This window comes from Euprymna scolopes, chromosome 37 (genome assembly GCF_053919585.1).
Source record: "Euprymna scolopes isolate OS-2025 chromosome 37, ASM5391958v1, whole genome shotgun sequence".
In the NCBI taxonomy this organism is placed as follows: domain Eukaryota; kingdom Metazoa; phylum Mollusca; class Cephalopoda; order Sepiida; family Sepiolidae; genus Euprymna; species Euprymna scolopes.
Genome location: NC_136518.1, coordinates 11,465,844 through 11,481,774, shown reverse-complemented (window position 1 = coordinate 11,481,774; position 15,931 = coordinate 11,465,844). Strand labels below are relative to the sequence as shown.

The following is a 15,931-nucleotide window of genomic DNA, read 5'->3' as shown; positions in this document are numbered from 1 at the left end:
AGAAAAAAATAATAGAAACTTAGAAAAAAAGTTTAGAAGAAATTAAAGAAAATTAGAAGAAAACTAGAAGAAAGTTAGGAGAAAATAAGAAAATTTGAAACAGAAAATAAGAAAATGAGAAGATTAAAAGAAAATTTGAAAGTTAAAAAAGGAAATTTTGAAAAAGATAAGAAAATTAGAAGAAAATAAGAGGAAGAAGAAAAAAATTAGAAGAAAATTCGAATAAAAATTAGAAAATTAGAAAGAAAAGAGGAAAAGAAAAAGAAATTGGAAGAAAATTAGGTAAATTTTTCTAATTTTCTTGTTTATATTCTCAAGAATATAAACAAGAAAATTAGAAAAAAGAAAATCAGAAGAAAATTAGTGGAAAATTAGAAAAAAAAAAAGAAAATTCGAAAAAAATGAGAAGAAAATTAGAAGGGGAAAATAGGAAAATGAAAAGAAAATTAGGAAATGAAAAAGGTAGAGAAAAATAAGAAAATTAGAAGAGAATTAGAAAATTTGAAAAAAGAAATTAAGAAATTTAAAAGTAAATAAGAAAATTATAAGAAAAAGAACGTACGAAAATTTGAAAATTAGAAGAAAGTAACAAAATAAAAAAAATTAGAATAAAACTCGAAGAAAGAAATTTAGAAAGAAATTAGGAGAAAATCAGAAAATTAGAAAAAGAAAATCAGAAAATTAGAAGAAAATTAGAAAAGAGGAAGAGAAAGAAACTTAGAAAAAAGTTAGAAGAAAATTAGAAATTTTGAAGATTAGAAGAAAATTAGAAGTTAGAAAAGGAAAATTCAAAAAAGAAAATCATGAAAAGAGGGAGAAGAATAAAACAATTCGAAGAAAATCAGATTAAAATTCTAAGAAAAAAATTCGAAGAAAAATAAGAAAATTAGAACGAAAATTAGAAGAACAAGAAAATTAGAAAAAGAAAATAAGAATAATAAAATTAAAATAAGAAGATTCTATAGAGAAAAAGAGATAAAGATTTTTTTCATGTTAATAAGACCGTGAAAAGGATAAAATATATTCGGCTCTAAAACTTGTTCCGCTTTTTTTTTTTTTTTTTTTTTTTCCACCATTTGTTTTCTAATATATCAAATTTTTTTCATATGCGAAATAATCGAGCAGAGAAGGGCAGTCAAATTAAATAAAAGCAAACTTTGTACAGTGTAAATACCCTCCTCCCTCTTCCCTAAAATATGCCATAAAATCTAAATGAATGCAAAAGTTTTTTTCTTTTAAAATCACTCATATTTCAACCAAAAAGAGTTATTGTTTTAGGCAAAATATGACCCCCCCCCCTCTGCCCCCACCAAAATGTCATCCATGGTATCGTTCATAAAATTCACAAAGCTTTTTGCAATACAATCATATGAATAAATTCTGATTAGATCCGTCTCCAAAAAATAGCTCGTGGACCAAATCTGACCCACCAAAGTCTTTAATCCGGCCTGCAGGGCTCTTATCGAAAACATAAAAATATTCAGAAAATTTTTTTAAATGGAAATGTGTGAAGATAGTGTGGTTTCATTTTTGTTAAAAAATAATGATTAAACTAGTTACACTAGAAAGCAAAGCTAATGAATATAAAAATGAGTTAAAAAAAAAAAAAAAACACATGCAGGTCATTTTTTTTTGGGGGGGGGGCCTACGTAGTTCTAAAAAGTCAGCAATATAGCTTGGCTGACAGGACGAGAGCAAACTACTTAGATGTATTGAATAAAGAGTCCCATTCGAAGTTTGACACAGATTGCTTAAGTTTGACAAAACGCACTTGAATAAGGTTAAGTGTTAAATTGACTGAAATGTCATGAGAATAACATTCAGGATGAGAACAATAGCCCAAATAATAAAAATTATCAGTCTTGTCTAAAAAAAAAAAATTCTGAAATTTATTATAATAAAGTCAGATTTCAGATTATATACTTTTCTTTCAGCATGATTTCGACATGTACTATTTATTAAAAGGAAATCTACATTCAGGAAGTAATCTCATTTGCATATTACATTAAAGAAAATCTTTTTTTAATAATTAGTTCTACGTTATTGTTTCTTGTAATAGAATTGTTTTTACTTTTCTATTTAGAAGTTGATTAATTTATCTTTAATTTAATTTATATTCAATTTTATGCATGTGCAAGTATTATTGCCGGCACCAGTTGTGTTTAAAAACGAAAGTTTATTCATTTAAGTTATGAGAGTTATTTTCCGTTTAATTTTTATAGACGAAGATGGCTGTGTCTTATGCGTTTATAAATCCTGAATGCGGTTTAATTTCAGGAAATTTGTAAGAAATAAGGATATTTAGTATATCTTAAATAGTAACAACTGACAACACTGGTATTTACTAAGAAGATCTCTTCTTTTTTTTTTTCTTTCCCATGCAGTAATTTAAAAGTTCTCAAGATTCGTAGGAAATTGAAAATCATCAGCAAGTAAAGTGTTTCTGTGAATTTATTTTCAGCGATCAAACGTAAATACTTAAGTTTGTCAAAAAAAAAAAAAAAAAAAAAAAAAAAATGAAATGTTCAGAGTGTTTACTGCATGAATATCTATGGATAATTCGAAAGAGGTTTAAGTTTTTTTTTTGTAAAAATATTAGTCATAGATGCATAAAAAGTAGGTTGAAATTACAAATTTCATGTCAGGATATATAGATATTTGATGATCAAATGTAAATACTCAAGTTTTTGTCAAAAAAAAAAAAAAAAGGAAATATTCAGTGTTTATTACATGATTATCCATGGATAATTCGGAAGAAGTTTAAGTTCGTTTTGTTTCTTTTGTAAAAATATTAGGTTGAAATTACAAATTTCATGTCAGAATATGTAGATATTTGAGGAATATCTACATATCCTGATATGTAACTCTACTTCTAATTTTCATCATCTGCCCTCCAAAAAGTTTATACATATGATTTACATTTTAGAAATCATAAATTATACTTTAAGTTTTACCCTCATATATATATATATATATATATATATATATATATATATATATATATATATATATATATATATGAAAGAAAAATTGACCAGAATGTTCAATTATTAGGCTACGTGTTTTCTATATTTATTAAAATTAGATTTTGCCATATCCATGGTTTCATTGCCAAGGGAGACAATTCTTCAATGACTCACAAATTCATCTACAAATTATTATTCACCAAGTGTGGAAAAAATGTGATAGGCTTCTTAATCCCTTGAAGAAAAATATCCCCTGGGTTGTCGGTTTTAATCAGGTATATACTTGCAAGTATTGTTATGATCTCTTGTTATGTATCTGGATATGTTTTCGTTTAATAAAAGTAATTAAAAAAACAAAAAAACTTGTAGAGCGATTTTTATTTTTTAGATTGGGATGGTCTAATAAGGCCCGTAACTCCTGCCATTTTTATTTTTTTATACTCTCAATTTCAAGGAGTTTCTTTTCTCCCTCTCTCTCTCGCTCTGCTTAAGGGGATCAAATCATTTGAAAATTTGGGTACGAATAATAAAAAAAATCAAATAATAATAATGCTTCTTAGGAATAGATATCTATAGATTTGTTGTTGTGACATGGTTGGGGTGTAAGCTGTTCAGACTTTTTTTTTTTTAATATCTTTTTATTGACCTTTAACTTAAAAAAAGAAATGACAGTTTGGTTCATATTGTGTAGAAGTACAGAAATAACATTACAAAATACGTTTAAACACAATTAATTTAGTGCTTTTTACAAATAGGTATCCATAGGCTTGCAGTTGTAACTTAAACAGTTCCGACTATGAACAGAGAAAGTTAAATCAAGTTCCGACTTTTACCAAAATGTACAAATATAAAGAGTGCTGTTACTTGGCAGATGATTATTTTTCAATCAATTAGAAAGATCAAATTTTGAATTTTACATAATTTTTTAAAAATAATCTAATTATTTCATTTAGAATTTTTGCCTTTATTTAAAAGTGTTGGGTTATGGTAAAAAAAAAAAAAAAAGTTTGGTTCATATTGTGCAGAAGTACTGAAACATAAATAATGCACTTAAATACAAATTAAAGATAAAGTTACTTTTGTTAATAATCTCTTCATAAAAAATAAGTACATCTAATAATATATTTTGTTCAGTAAAATTTGTTAATGTTTGCCAGTCTCTAAAGTATAACTGAATTGATATAAATACCAACATTTTCTTGGATACCTATTCCTAAAAAGTACCAATAATTTTTCAGAAAATTCTTGAAACAATTATTTTACAAACATTAATGAACAATTTTGGATTATATTAATTTGAGACAACTTCATTTGTGTGTATGTGTATTTCTCGTCTCAACATAACTTTGATAATTACACATTGAATTATTTTTTTTTTAATTTATTAATTTTATTGAAATCAAATAGAATAAAATTAAATTAAAATTTCAAAATCTTATTTGAAAACAAATAATCTATTATGAAATTAAATCCACCAGAAACAAAATTTTTTTGTTAGCAAGTCATTTTGCAAAAACTTTTAAAAAAAAATAAATAAATAAATCAATGACTGTGACCCTTTAAAATTTGGAAGGAAGTTAAAAGCCTTTTGAATAAAAAGTCATTTTTGGCTTCAAAATTCTTAGCAAAACTTAATTCAATTAAAAGATTGGAAGTTCTAGGAGTTATTTATGTCCAATCATTTTATAAATAAAAATTGAAACAACAACAAAATTATAGCTTTATAACAATTTTATAACAAATATGCAAAGCTAAAAATGGGCAACATTTAAAAGACATTATTTTTCATAAATAAAGATTGTTTGAATTTTGCATCTTTTTTTTTTATTTTTTTTATTTTTAATTTCCCAATGTCTTAGTCAGATTGTGTTCAAATTACAGAAAGATATCAAGAAAAATAAAGAATCTATTTAAGTTCAAAACTCCTCAGTGACTTTTTGGACACCCTTTATAATTATAAAAATTATATCTTTTATTAAGAACGTGCATGACAGATGTAATTACAAGCAAGAATTAATTGGCCCCAATAAATGAGAAGAGGGGAAAAAATTATTAATCAAATCAACCTTTGTTTACAACAAAAAAGGGAGGGGGGGAGCAAAAACAAATCAAAATGGGAAAATGTCCGTCAACAGCATTTCAGGAATGTAACAACAAAAGATTAAATAATAATTAACTAAAAAATAAATAAAATAAATAAATAAAACTAAAAAAAAAAAAAAAAGAATGCGAAGCAAAATAAAGAGGTAATTAATAATTAACAAAATGATCCTTCCTGAAATGAAACTGCAAGTATCAGGAAGTTTCATCAAATTTTATGATAGCTTAAAACGCTCAAGGCATTTCCACAAACATGATAAGGGAGCAGAGCTCATAAAGCAAAGACAATTCACATTAGTCCATGGTATGGCATGCCAATAACGGACCCAAGGTGTTGAGGAAGTTGCATGCGTGCATATGTAACATTGTACAACTTTACACACGCGTTAACATGTAGACACCTGGGACCCACACATTGTAGACTCAGTCACAAAGGAGACAAAGAAAGAGGAAAGAATTTATTTAATTAATTGGAATTCATTATTGAGATGAGTTTTATTTATTAATTTATTTATTGCGGACTATTATCCTCATCTTTCTTAGTTGTTGTTTCACGACGTTTCGGCCAGCTATTCCTCTGGCCTTCGTCAGGTGGTAACCGCAACGGGATAGGAGCTCTGAATCTCCTGACTGCATCCTAAGCAATTACTGCTATCCATAGTTGTTGTCGTCTCACCACGTTTTTGGCCAAATAAGCCCCTGGTCGGCTTTGGGTAGGATTGAAACCGCTATCTTCAGACAATTCTCACCTGGAACCGTAGAGATTCAACGTCTCTATCCACTGTGCCATGGACCTCGATAGCAGTTTCAATTCTATCTAAAGTCGGCCAGAGGCTTACTTGGCCAAAAAACGTGGTGAGACGACAACAACTATGGATGGTAGTAATTGTTGAGAATGCGGTTAGGAGATTCAGAGTTCCTATCCCGTCGCGGTTACCACCAGACGAAAGCCAGAGGAACAGTTGGCCGAAACGTCATGAAACAACAACTAAGATAAGGATAATAGTCCGCAATAAATAAATTTGGAAAGAATTTGTTTAAGAAAAGACTTATTCCTCATTCTCCCGCCATACATGACTTCTCGTTATGGCTGTGATGTCAGCCACGTGTCTAACGTGATCATCTCTCCTTTTTATATATATTTTTTTTCTTTCTCCTTACCATGATGAATTTTGCACTCGTCTTGGTATTTGCGTGTAACCACCATACGCACATCCGTTCTCTGTTCCACATAATAATCTAATATTTAAACGGCTTTATATCTGTCGGTCTGTCTGTGTCTCCATATTTTCAAACTATCTCTTCTGAAACTAAAAGTCGCAGAGTGGCACTAGGGGCCTCAAACGATTGGATTTCTTACAGGTCATACTTTTATGGGTCTTTAGCCAGTTAAAAGTGTTTTTAAGGGGTCAAAAATAGGTCAAAATTGAAAAATAATCGTTAAACATTTTGTACATTCATCTTAGTTTATTTTTAATTGGTTCATGTGTGTCACCATGGTACAGTGGTAACGTCACCCCCCCCCCCTTCCCTCATAGTCAAATTTAACTCTCAAAATTCTATTTTTAAGAAAAGAAAAAAAAGCATAGCAAAAAATGAAATTAAAAAAATTCCTGTGCAACACCAAATATAAACAGCTATTTAACAAATAAATCTATTCAGCAGTTTGAAAAATTAAAAAAGGAAGCACTTATTTGAAAAGTTAGATCTTTAAGTTTATTTTTAATGAACGGATTAACCCATAAACCCTATCTACATACAAACTAGGCCATTTTTAATCAAATTTCGTCTTTTCATACTCAGTGGAATTGGTATCCATAGGCCTCAGAGACAGTCCTAATCAATTTTTTTACGTAGACAAGGTGTACCAACCCAGTGTTGCCACAGGTACAGCAATGTTATTTTAATTTTTGAAAAAGAAAGCCTATGTTGTAAGGGAGACATCACTTTTCATATTATTCAGTTAAAAATGTGTTACTCCCCTTGCTGATTGCTGTTTTCAATCATGCTTCCAATTTACAAGTCAAATTAAATCAACTGTAGTGAAGTATGTTATTATAGTTCCAATAACATGGTACAAAAATAAAACAAATTGGCTAATCAGAATCAAATTTTGATGCGTCAGCTTAAATTTTATTTAGGCCCAACTTTTAAAATCTCACAAGATAATTTTTATATGTTCGATTAATCAAATATTTATTAATCAAAGATGCAATAGCAAAGACTACAATCAAATGTTAAAAATCCTAAAATAATAATTGAATTACAAAATGGAATCCACTAGAATTCATTTCTTTTTCTTCATTAATATAAAAAAAAATTAACATGATACGTAACTATTTATGAGACTTTACTATACACATGCAGAATAACTGAATCTCTACTTAAATATAAAAGACACTGTGTGTGTATGTGTGTAAGTTCCATATGGACTCCAAAATGGATGAGCCGATATTTTTTTGAAATTTCACACAGATATACTTTGTGTCTGTGAGTGTTCTAAGATAGGTTTTGTATTAGAATGCCCTGATAATTATAAAAAATAATTTAAAAAAATTGATAATCATCAAAAATTTTAAAAATTGATAATTATAAAAAATAATTTTAAAAAATTGATAATTATCAAAAATTATTTTTAAAAATTGATAATTATTAAAAATAATTTTAAAAATTTGATAATTATCAAAAATAATTTAAAAAATCCCATTAATCAAAGAACAGTTCGATTTTGACCAAAGTGAAACACTTTTATACAGCCTAACATCACAAATGCATTTAATAAGTTTTATCACCACACAAGCAGAAGTGCCTGTCGTATACTTTGCAAAGACGGGCACGTTAAAAATGAATGTTCCTGTTTAGAGCACAATTGAAACATGTAACTTCACTTTTGTATTTTAAACTTTAAAGTTATTTAATAATTTTATGACGTCAACAGTAGGTTCTCTACAGTGCATTGTAGACTAAGTGTATTATGAACTAAGTCACTGCGAGGCGGTATGTAAGCTTTCTCCCAGTGAACCGTAGTGGATCCACAACTAGAGCAGGCAACGTTGATTTGTTTGAAAAATGTTTTTTTGTTTGATTTGATTGAAGAATGGTTTTTCGATCCGATTGAAGAATGGTTTTTCGATCCGATTGAAGAATGGTTTTTCGATCCGATTGAAGAATGGTTTTTCGATCCGATTGAAGAATGGTTTTTCGATCCGATTGAAAAATGGTTTTTCGATCCGATTGAAAAATGGTTTTTCGATCCGATTGAAAAATGGTTTTTCGATCCGATTGAAAAATGGTTTTTCGATCCGATTGAAAAATGGTTTTTCGATTAGCTTGAAAAATGGCCGATTTTATCGCTTGTGATGACAATAAAAGTATTAGAAGTGTGAAACATTTATTGACCCTTATCCAATCCTGGGCAACATCGGATCTCCCTGCTAGTAATCAATAAAGATGTACATGGAACCATCCAGGTAGATGACCAGGGTCTTCCCAGGAGAAAAGATTTCAAAAATCCCAGTTTGACTGTCGGCACTGCCTGCAGTATCCTTGCCGAAATCGCTGCTCCAATCCATATGGTATGGATGCTGTTGTTGCTGAATGGATTAAAATTCTGCACTGAGCTCAGGATTGTCTGGCTTGCATGAAGTGCTCCTTGTTGGCTATATATGCAGAATTGTACCCTCCCTCCCAAAGATGGAAGGAGCAAGGTTCAGCAGTTGCATAGAAAGTTACGGAAGGTTTAACCAAGAACACATAAAGGAATAATGGTTGTAGAAACAATGCTGCATCTCCAATCCACAGATCTGCAGATTGTAATTGACAAATTCTTGCTTGCAAGACGTAGAGACAAAAATGACTAGAGAATGATAGATCTTGGTGTTGACTCCTCCTTGATCCTCATCAGTGCCATGCCAGCAATTTAGTTCTAACACTATCACACTGCAGACAGGTTGGATTATAAGGAAGGGAAGTGCTGCATGGTCAAAAACGGCATATTGCTACTGATGTTTTCTCTGATCCACAAATCAGTGATCGACTCAAATCCAAGATCAACCAAGCTGGAATAGAACCTGTTGCTTTGTATGGCTCCAAGTTCTGGCTGTCTACAAAGGAGGACTTTTTGTTGGACCAGACTCAACCATCTTTGAAATGTTGGTATTTGTTATTGTTACAAAAGAAAAATTGTTTACACTGATGTCGACATGTAAACAAATGATGATGCCGTTATCATAGAAATGGGATTTGGGTTGGAAGTCCCTAGAAAAAAAAAGATGATTTTTTTTTCTACTGATAGATCATGACTTATCAAGGCCCGGGTGCAACTTGAGGATAAGGATTAAAGAGAGTGTCAGTTGGATGATGGTTCTTCTTAAATAAGGATTGGTATATATTATAAGGAAATAAAGTAGATTTCCATAGAAATAAATATATATATATATATATATATACACACACACACACATCAAAGGAAAATAAATAAATAAATAAAAATATATATATATATATATATATATATATATATATATATATATATATATATAGGTTAGCAAAATTAATCTGGAGCAGGAAACCAAATCCATTATCGGGAACAAAATTTTTTTGTTCTTGCGATTAAGGGAGGTAGTGTTTGATTAACACTACTGAGGAACCATGATTTAATATACTCTTTTGTTTTAAAATCCCAAAAACAGTCTCATGGTAGACAACTGATGATCCCTGAAATAACATTAGGACGATTGTGAATTCAGAAAAGCAAGTTGATGCATATTGGTTGTTTTTGTTTTATGGCATATCAACCCTTTTCAGGTCATTTAATGCCAAATCCAGTTATTTTGAAGAATATTTTTTTTTCAAGTCGGTTTCTATTTAACCCATAGTTAGGACCCTAACAGGTACTACACTCTGGGTCAGAGTGGATCTGGGAACAATGTCAATTAAAGGGTGGCTCCACACTCCCCAAAGCCCACAAGCTGGGGCGTCACCATCCGATATAGTTTAAGGTAATATCCAAGACCCAAGTTGATACAGCGATTGTAGGTGATTAAATGACTTACTGACTAAATAGTTTTCCAATGAATGATAAAAAAAATATAAAAATTGAATATGTTTTTTATAAAATTTTCAAGGTTAAAAAAACTTCCAAGACTATATATATATATATACACACACACCTTATAATGATATAATGTATATACTTTTATTTTACATATACAACAAAGATGTTTTTTAAATTGCCAGATCTATTTAAGCTCAATGAAAATCAATTACACTTTCAGAGCATATCATTTGTAAACAATTCAAATATTACAAATATATTTAAATCACATCCATATAATTCTATTTGATATACGGTACATATGACACGTGTTTCGATGAATAGTATAAGTAGACTACACAATGTTTTTTCTGGAGTGGCTTTTTCTTGGAACGATCTATGAATAACATACAATTAATCTGTTTTTTGTTAATTTTACTTTTATGACTTTAAAATAATTTCGTTTCCTCTTCCACCTTTGCTCTTTTCACTATTAGGTTTATGTGGGTCTCTGATCCGTGGTTTGATCTACCAATACCAATTAAGGAAACACGTATAAGACATACCAAATATCAAAGAAAATTATATGAATGTGACTTAAATAGTTAAATATACTGGCGGTATTTGAATTGTTTACAAATAATATATATATATATATATATATATATATATATATATAGTGGAGATGGTAATTAATAAAAACTGAAGAAAGTGCTCAATACTGTTGTAGAGCAAATATGCATTTTATTTTTTATTACCGTATCTTTCTGTTAAGTTACATTATTGTTTCGGCTACACGGCCGTTTTTTTGGCCGTCTGTAACGTCCTCAGACTTTTACAGAAATGTTCGCTATTTTGTGATGAAACTCTTTCATCCCAAAATAGCGAACATTTCTGTAAAAGTCTGAGGACGCTACAGATGGCCAAAAAAACGGCCGTGTAGCCGAAACAATAATGTAACAGAAAGATACGGTAATAAAAAATAAAACGTATATATATATATATATATATATATATATATATATATATATATATATATATACACACATACATATACACACAAACAAACATTTTATTTTTACATAAACATTTAGGTATCGCTACACATTCATGAGTATGTTTCTGTCAACTAATCATAACTAGACATCATCAGCTTATGTTGCTTTCACAAAAGTCCAGTCCTTACCCAGTTTTGTAAAAGCAACGTCGCCTGATGTCTAGTTGACTGAAACATACTCATGAATGTGTAGCAATATCTAAATGTTTATGTATAAATCTTACTTTTTCTACTTTTGTATTTTTATGTTTTTTTTCTATTATATTTGCTTAAGAATATCAATACTCCTCTAAATAGAATTTTTTTATGTATTGATATTCATATTAAAACCCCTTTTTCCGACTTATTTAAAAAGAAAATACCACTTTGTTATATATGGATCGTTGAATTGCATTTATCTGCAAAAGATCTAGATAATTTGCATATTCTTTTAAACATTCATTTTAATTAATTCCCTATTAGTTATTTTGGTTTTCTTATGGGATGATCATCTTTAGTTAACTACTAGACTACCCGTGACCTGTTGGGTCAGATGTTATATTAGCTATGGAATTAATGTATGAGCGTGACACTTGTTACGTAAAGAAAATTTTTTTTTGACATAACAGACACATTTCTATGAAAGTATATTAAAATGAAAAATCACGGACGGATCACTCAAACATGAAAAAATAAATCCTCCCTATTCGTGTAAAGTTAACTATTTTTCTGAATAATCGCTCAAAAATCGAAAATTAAACATGATTTTCCTACGAATCAAACACCGACGAAACTCATTTAGCAGCAAAAACGCACATAAACCTACCGATGAGAAATATAAGAAAGAAAAACCCGTATTGGAATCCTTCAACTAAGTTATAGAAACTTAAAATCTAAGAAAAATAATTAATAAAACCTGAAGCAAAAAAAAAAAAATAAAACCTAAATAAATAAAATAAAACTAATATTGAAACAGATTAGTAAATGTGTCAACAAATTCACCGTTCTCACACAACTCTTTTGTATCTAGAAATGTAAACAAACAATGAAGGAAGGAAAAGGGACGGATAGAGAGTAGTAGTAGTAGTAGTAGTAGTCTTGGCTTTACTACAATTGTTCTTATGTTTGTCAACGGGTTAAAGTTGTTTAGTCGTAAGAAAATAGCGACAGTATAGTCGTAATAAAGAATAGTTGCAAAACACCGCCACTCTTCCCATGTTAAATAATAATTTTGAAATAATAACGTTAATATTTCAGTGTGCAGGTCAAAATCTGCAAAAGAAGCGATTTATGTTTATTTGTTTACGTTGTTATGGGTTAATGTTTATGCGCGCATGCGCAACCGGATGTCGTAAACCAGAAAGTGGATTACATCACTCGTTACAAGGTCATTTGAGTTTTATAATTATATAGATTACGTGCAATTATTTCATGTGGATATTTTATATGATTTATACTTGTGTAATATTTGCATAAAAGGTTATAGTAAACACAAAACTCTTTCTATATATATTTATGTATGCGTATATATATATTTGTTTAAAAAAAATTTGCCTACCAAACTCCTGTCAATATTTGGTCTACAGACATGAAACTTAATATATAGGGTATTCAAACCCATGTAAAACTTTAGATTTGGTTTCTAGCCGGAAGAAATCAGTGCAAAAGTCTTTAAATTGAAAAAATGGAATTTGCCAGGTTAAAGTCAAACGACAGCATTACGAATATGCATACGTGACATAATAGCTATTGGTTCCTGTTTTAATTTTTAGCCTTGCAGCAAACATTTCTTCATAGCTCAGGCATTAACGTTAAAGGAAAAAGTAAATCATAAGCTAAACGTTTGGGTTTCGATACTCAGTAGTGGCGCACAAGTTATTTATTTATTTTTTTTTTTTTTAACTTTTTAAAACATTATTATATATTGGGTCCAATATAATAAAAAAAATATAAAATCTATATATATAAAAGGCAAAATGTGTGCGACCATTTCGTGTATGTCTCACAAAGACTTTTTTTGCCGAAGCTCCGGGGGGGGGGGGTACAATCGCTTAGAACTATTTATATACCCCCTAGATAATAATATCTAGAATTTGGGAACGCGAGTCGCCTCCAGATTTATTTACGTCGACTTTTATGAGATTCGCACTATTTTGCTCTGTCGCCTGTTTGTCCTGTTTTTAGTATAAATAAAGTGAAACTAAATTCAAACGGTGCGTTCTCAGCATCGCGCCGGGAAATGTCCAGAAGCAATCAGCTTTGATCAATGTGGGGCCAAACTCCTTATATCAGATAGTTGCTATTCAATCTGGACAATAGGGAGATGGTTTTCCCCTCCACAACATCTTGGGGAAAAAACCAGGTCAAAGTTGGGTAAAAAAACCCAACAAAAGTTAACTCCGCTCCTTCTATTTGACCTCATTAATCAGGTCAAATAGAAGCAGCAGAGTTAACTTCTATTGCGGCTACTTAAATAAATAAATTCAAACGTGTTTCCGTTGTATGTCATGGTGTGGCCCAGTGGTTAATGTCGCACGTTTTTTTTCACACTTTAATTTCTAACTTTGCCTCAAGGGTTCGGGTTCGATCCTCATACTCACCTAGCAAAACTTTTTTTTTTAACACACACACATATATACATACAAATGAGTGATGCTTCCGTCTCCCCACCAAAATGGTACATATTAAACTGTTAATCAAATTCACAATCCTTTCTGAAACTGAAACATATTTGGCACAAATAAACTTTATACCTGGCTTGTCTACCAAGTTTCATTTATGGATGTCCAACAGATTTTGGTTTTATTGCAATTCAATGATAGGCACGTCTGGCTGAAGCATGCAAAATTGTCGATGACTGTTATTCTATCTTAGAACAGTCCTGGTTTTAGCCAGGATGACCTTCTTTAGTTTAAGAATAGTCTGGAATTATTTTGATTGACGTTATCCTTGAGTAAAAATCTGGGATGAGACGATCAACAAAGTTGTCCCTGACATCATCGAAAGTGATAAAACTGTTGGACATTCATTATTACAACTTGGTGGACAAGTTAGGTATCAAGTTCATTTGTACCAAATATAGTTGGGTTGAAGAAAGAATTGCAAATTTTATTGAAAATTTAGTGCTTGTTAAGATATAGACGACAGGTTGATTTTAAAAAAAAAAATAAATAAATAAGTTGTTTTAAGCAAAAACAATATTACGTACTTAATTGTCATGCCGAAAATAGTAATATATCCAAAAATTACGAAAAATCATCAAGTATAAAGTTATTCATACTTAAGAGTAATTTTTATGGAAAATTGGGCAAAATTGTATTTTTCTGAAGTATCATAAAGTAGATAGTAAAGAGTTCACAGACAAGGGACATAACTCGGAACACATTTTAGATTACTTGTTCGTGGCTGCAATATTTGTTGTCTATAGCAATAGACTTTTTTTATTTTACTAAAAACACAATACCAGTTGTTCTACTCGAATTTTCATAATTTTTGGATAGATTACTAATTTCGACATGACAATTAAGTAGGTAATATTGTTTTTGCTTTAAAGAATATATTTAAAAAATTTGATTTGCTGATTATATTTTACCAAACACCGAAAACTCTGAGGATAGTCATATTTTTGTGTGTGTGTCGAGGGCAGCGTTGTGGCTAATTTGCTTTGGCGACATTTCTGGCCATAAGAAGCCAGTTCTTATCCACACGTTTGGTTTCACATTTCCTCATGGTGGACCATGATTGTTAAAAACATTTGCAACTGTACATCATAGACCGACGCCAGCATTCTACTTCTTCAGACATACTCACTCAAAGGGAGATAACTCAGTTATCTTAGCAGTTTCAAAAGGGAGATAATTCGATAATCTAATTGGAAAATAAAGGAAATAATAATAGTAGCAGCTGCAACACATCAAAAAAAAAAAATGTAAAAAAAAAAAAAATGTGAGAAACTAATGAGACTAATAAAAGTCAACGTTAATAAAAGAAATTAAAAAACCAAAAAAAAAAAAAAAAAAATAGAAAGCTTTGTTACCTTTCTCATGCTATCTTCAAGACTCTCTGGTTCCATTGTGGCGTTGTTACTGCTCACTCCGCCAACACGTTTCAAGGATTTCGCTACGGATGCCAAAAAACCTTCCCTTAAAGACAAATAGAAAATAAATCCCGAAATAAGTGACAGTCTTCTGAAGGTTGAAGGTTCAATCCTAAATGCAGAATAAAATTACAAATTAATTAAGACTGTTACCCGGTCATGACTGAATTAAATAAGATACTGTTAGAAATTCCACACACATTCTTGAGTTCTACGAGATGCACTTGAAGAAGGTTAACGATTACATTGACTAAAATATTGTCAGAACATCCAAGATGAAAATAGTTGTCTAAATAATCCACATAATACAAATAATTTTTCTAAAAACAGACAGACACATGCACATTATATATACCCAAAACCTCTGGATGGGGAGACTAAAACTTGCTGCTATAGTTTCAAATGATCTGAATTAACACCAAGCCTCAAAGAAAAAGAAAACGATAACAACAATCACTCCTGACGACGATCGGATGCACCGATAGAAAGCGCTTGAGAAGAATATGGCTGAACAACAACTTTTGGTCACCATTATATACAATATGCCAACTGAAATAAAAAAGACTGCTCAGCAAATTGAAAAGATATCCAGTAAAACTGGAAAAAATAACTAGTGTTCAATCAGACATGCTTGAATATATATATATATATATATATATATATATATATATATATATAGCAATAATCTAAATGAATAA

General features: G+C 30.2%; 1 protein-coding gene across 2 annotated transcripts in view; it reads right to left on the bottom strand.

Moving 5' to 3' along the window:
- The window catches only part of LOC145261083 (rab GTPase-binding effector protein 1-like), a 297,945-nt gene that overhangs the window by 167,232 nt on the left and 114,782 nt on the right, over window positions 1-15,931 (bottom strand). For both annotated transcript variants that reach the window (XM_080119264.1, XM_080119263.1), the window contains exon 5: window positions 15,174-15,279. In XM_080119264.1, the coding sequence (XP_079975390.1) occupies window positions 15,174-15,279 (106 nt within the window). The remainder of the gene's footprint in view (window positions 1-15,173; window positions 15,280-15,931) is intronic.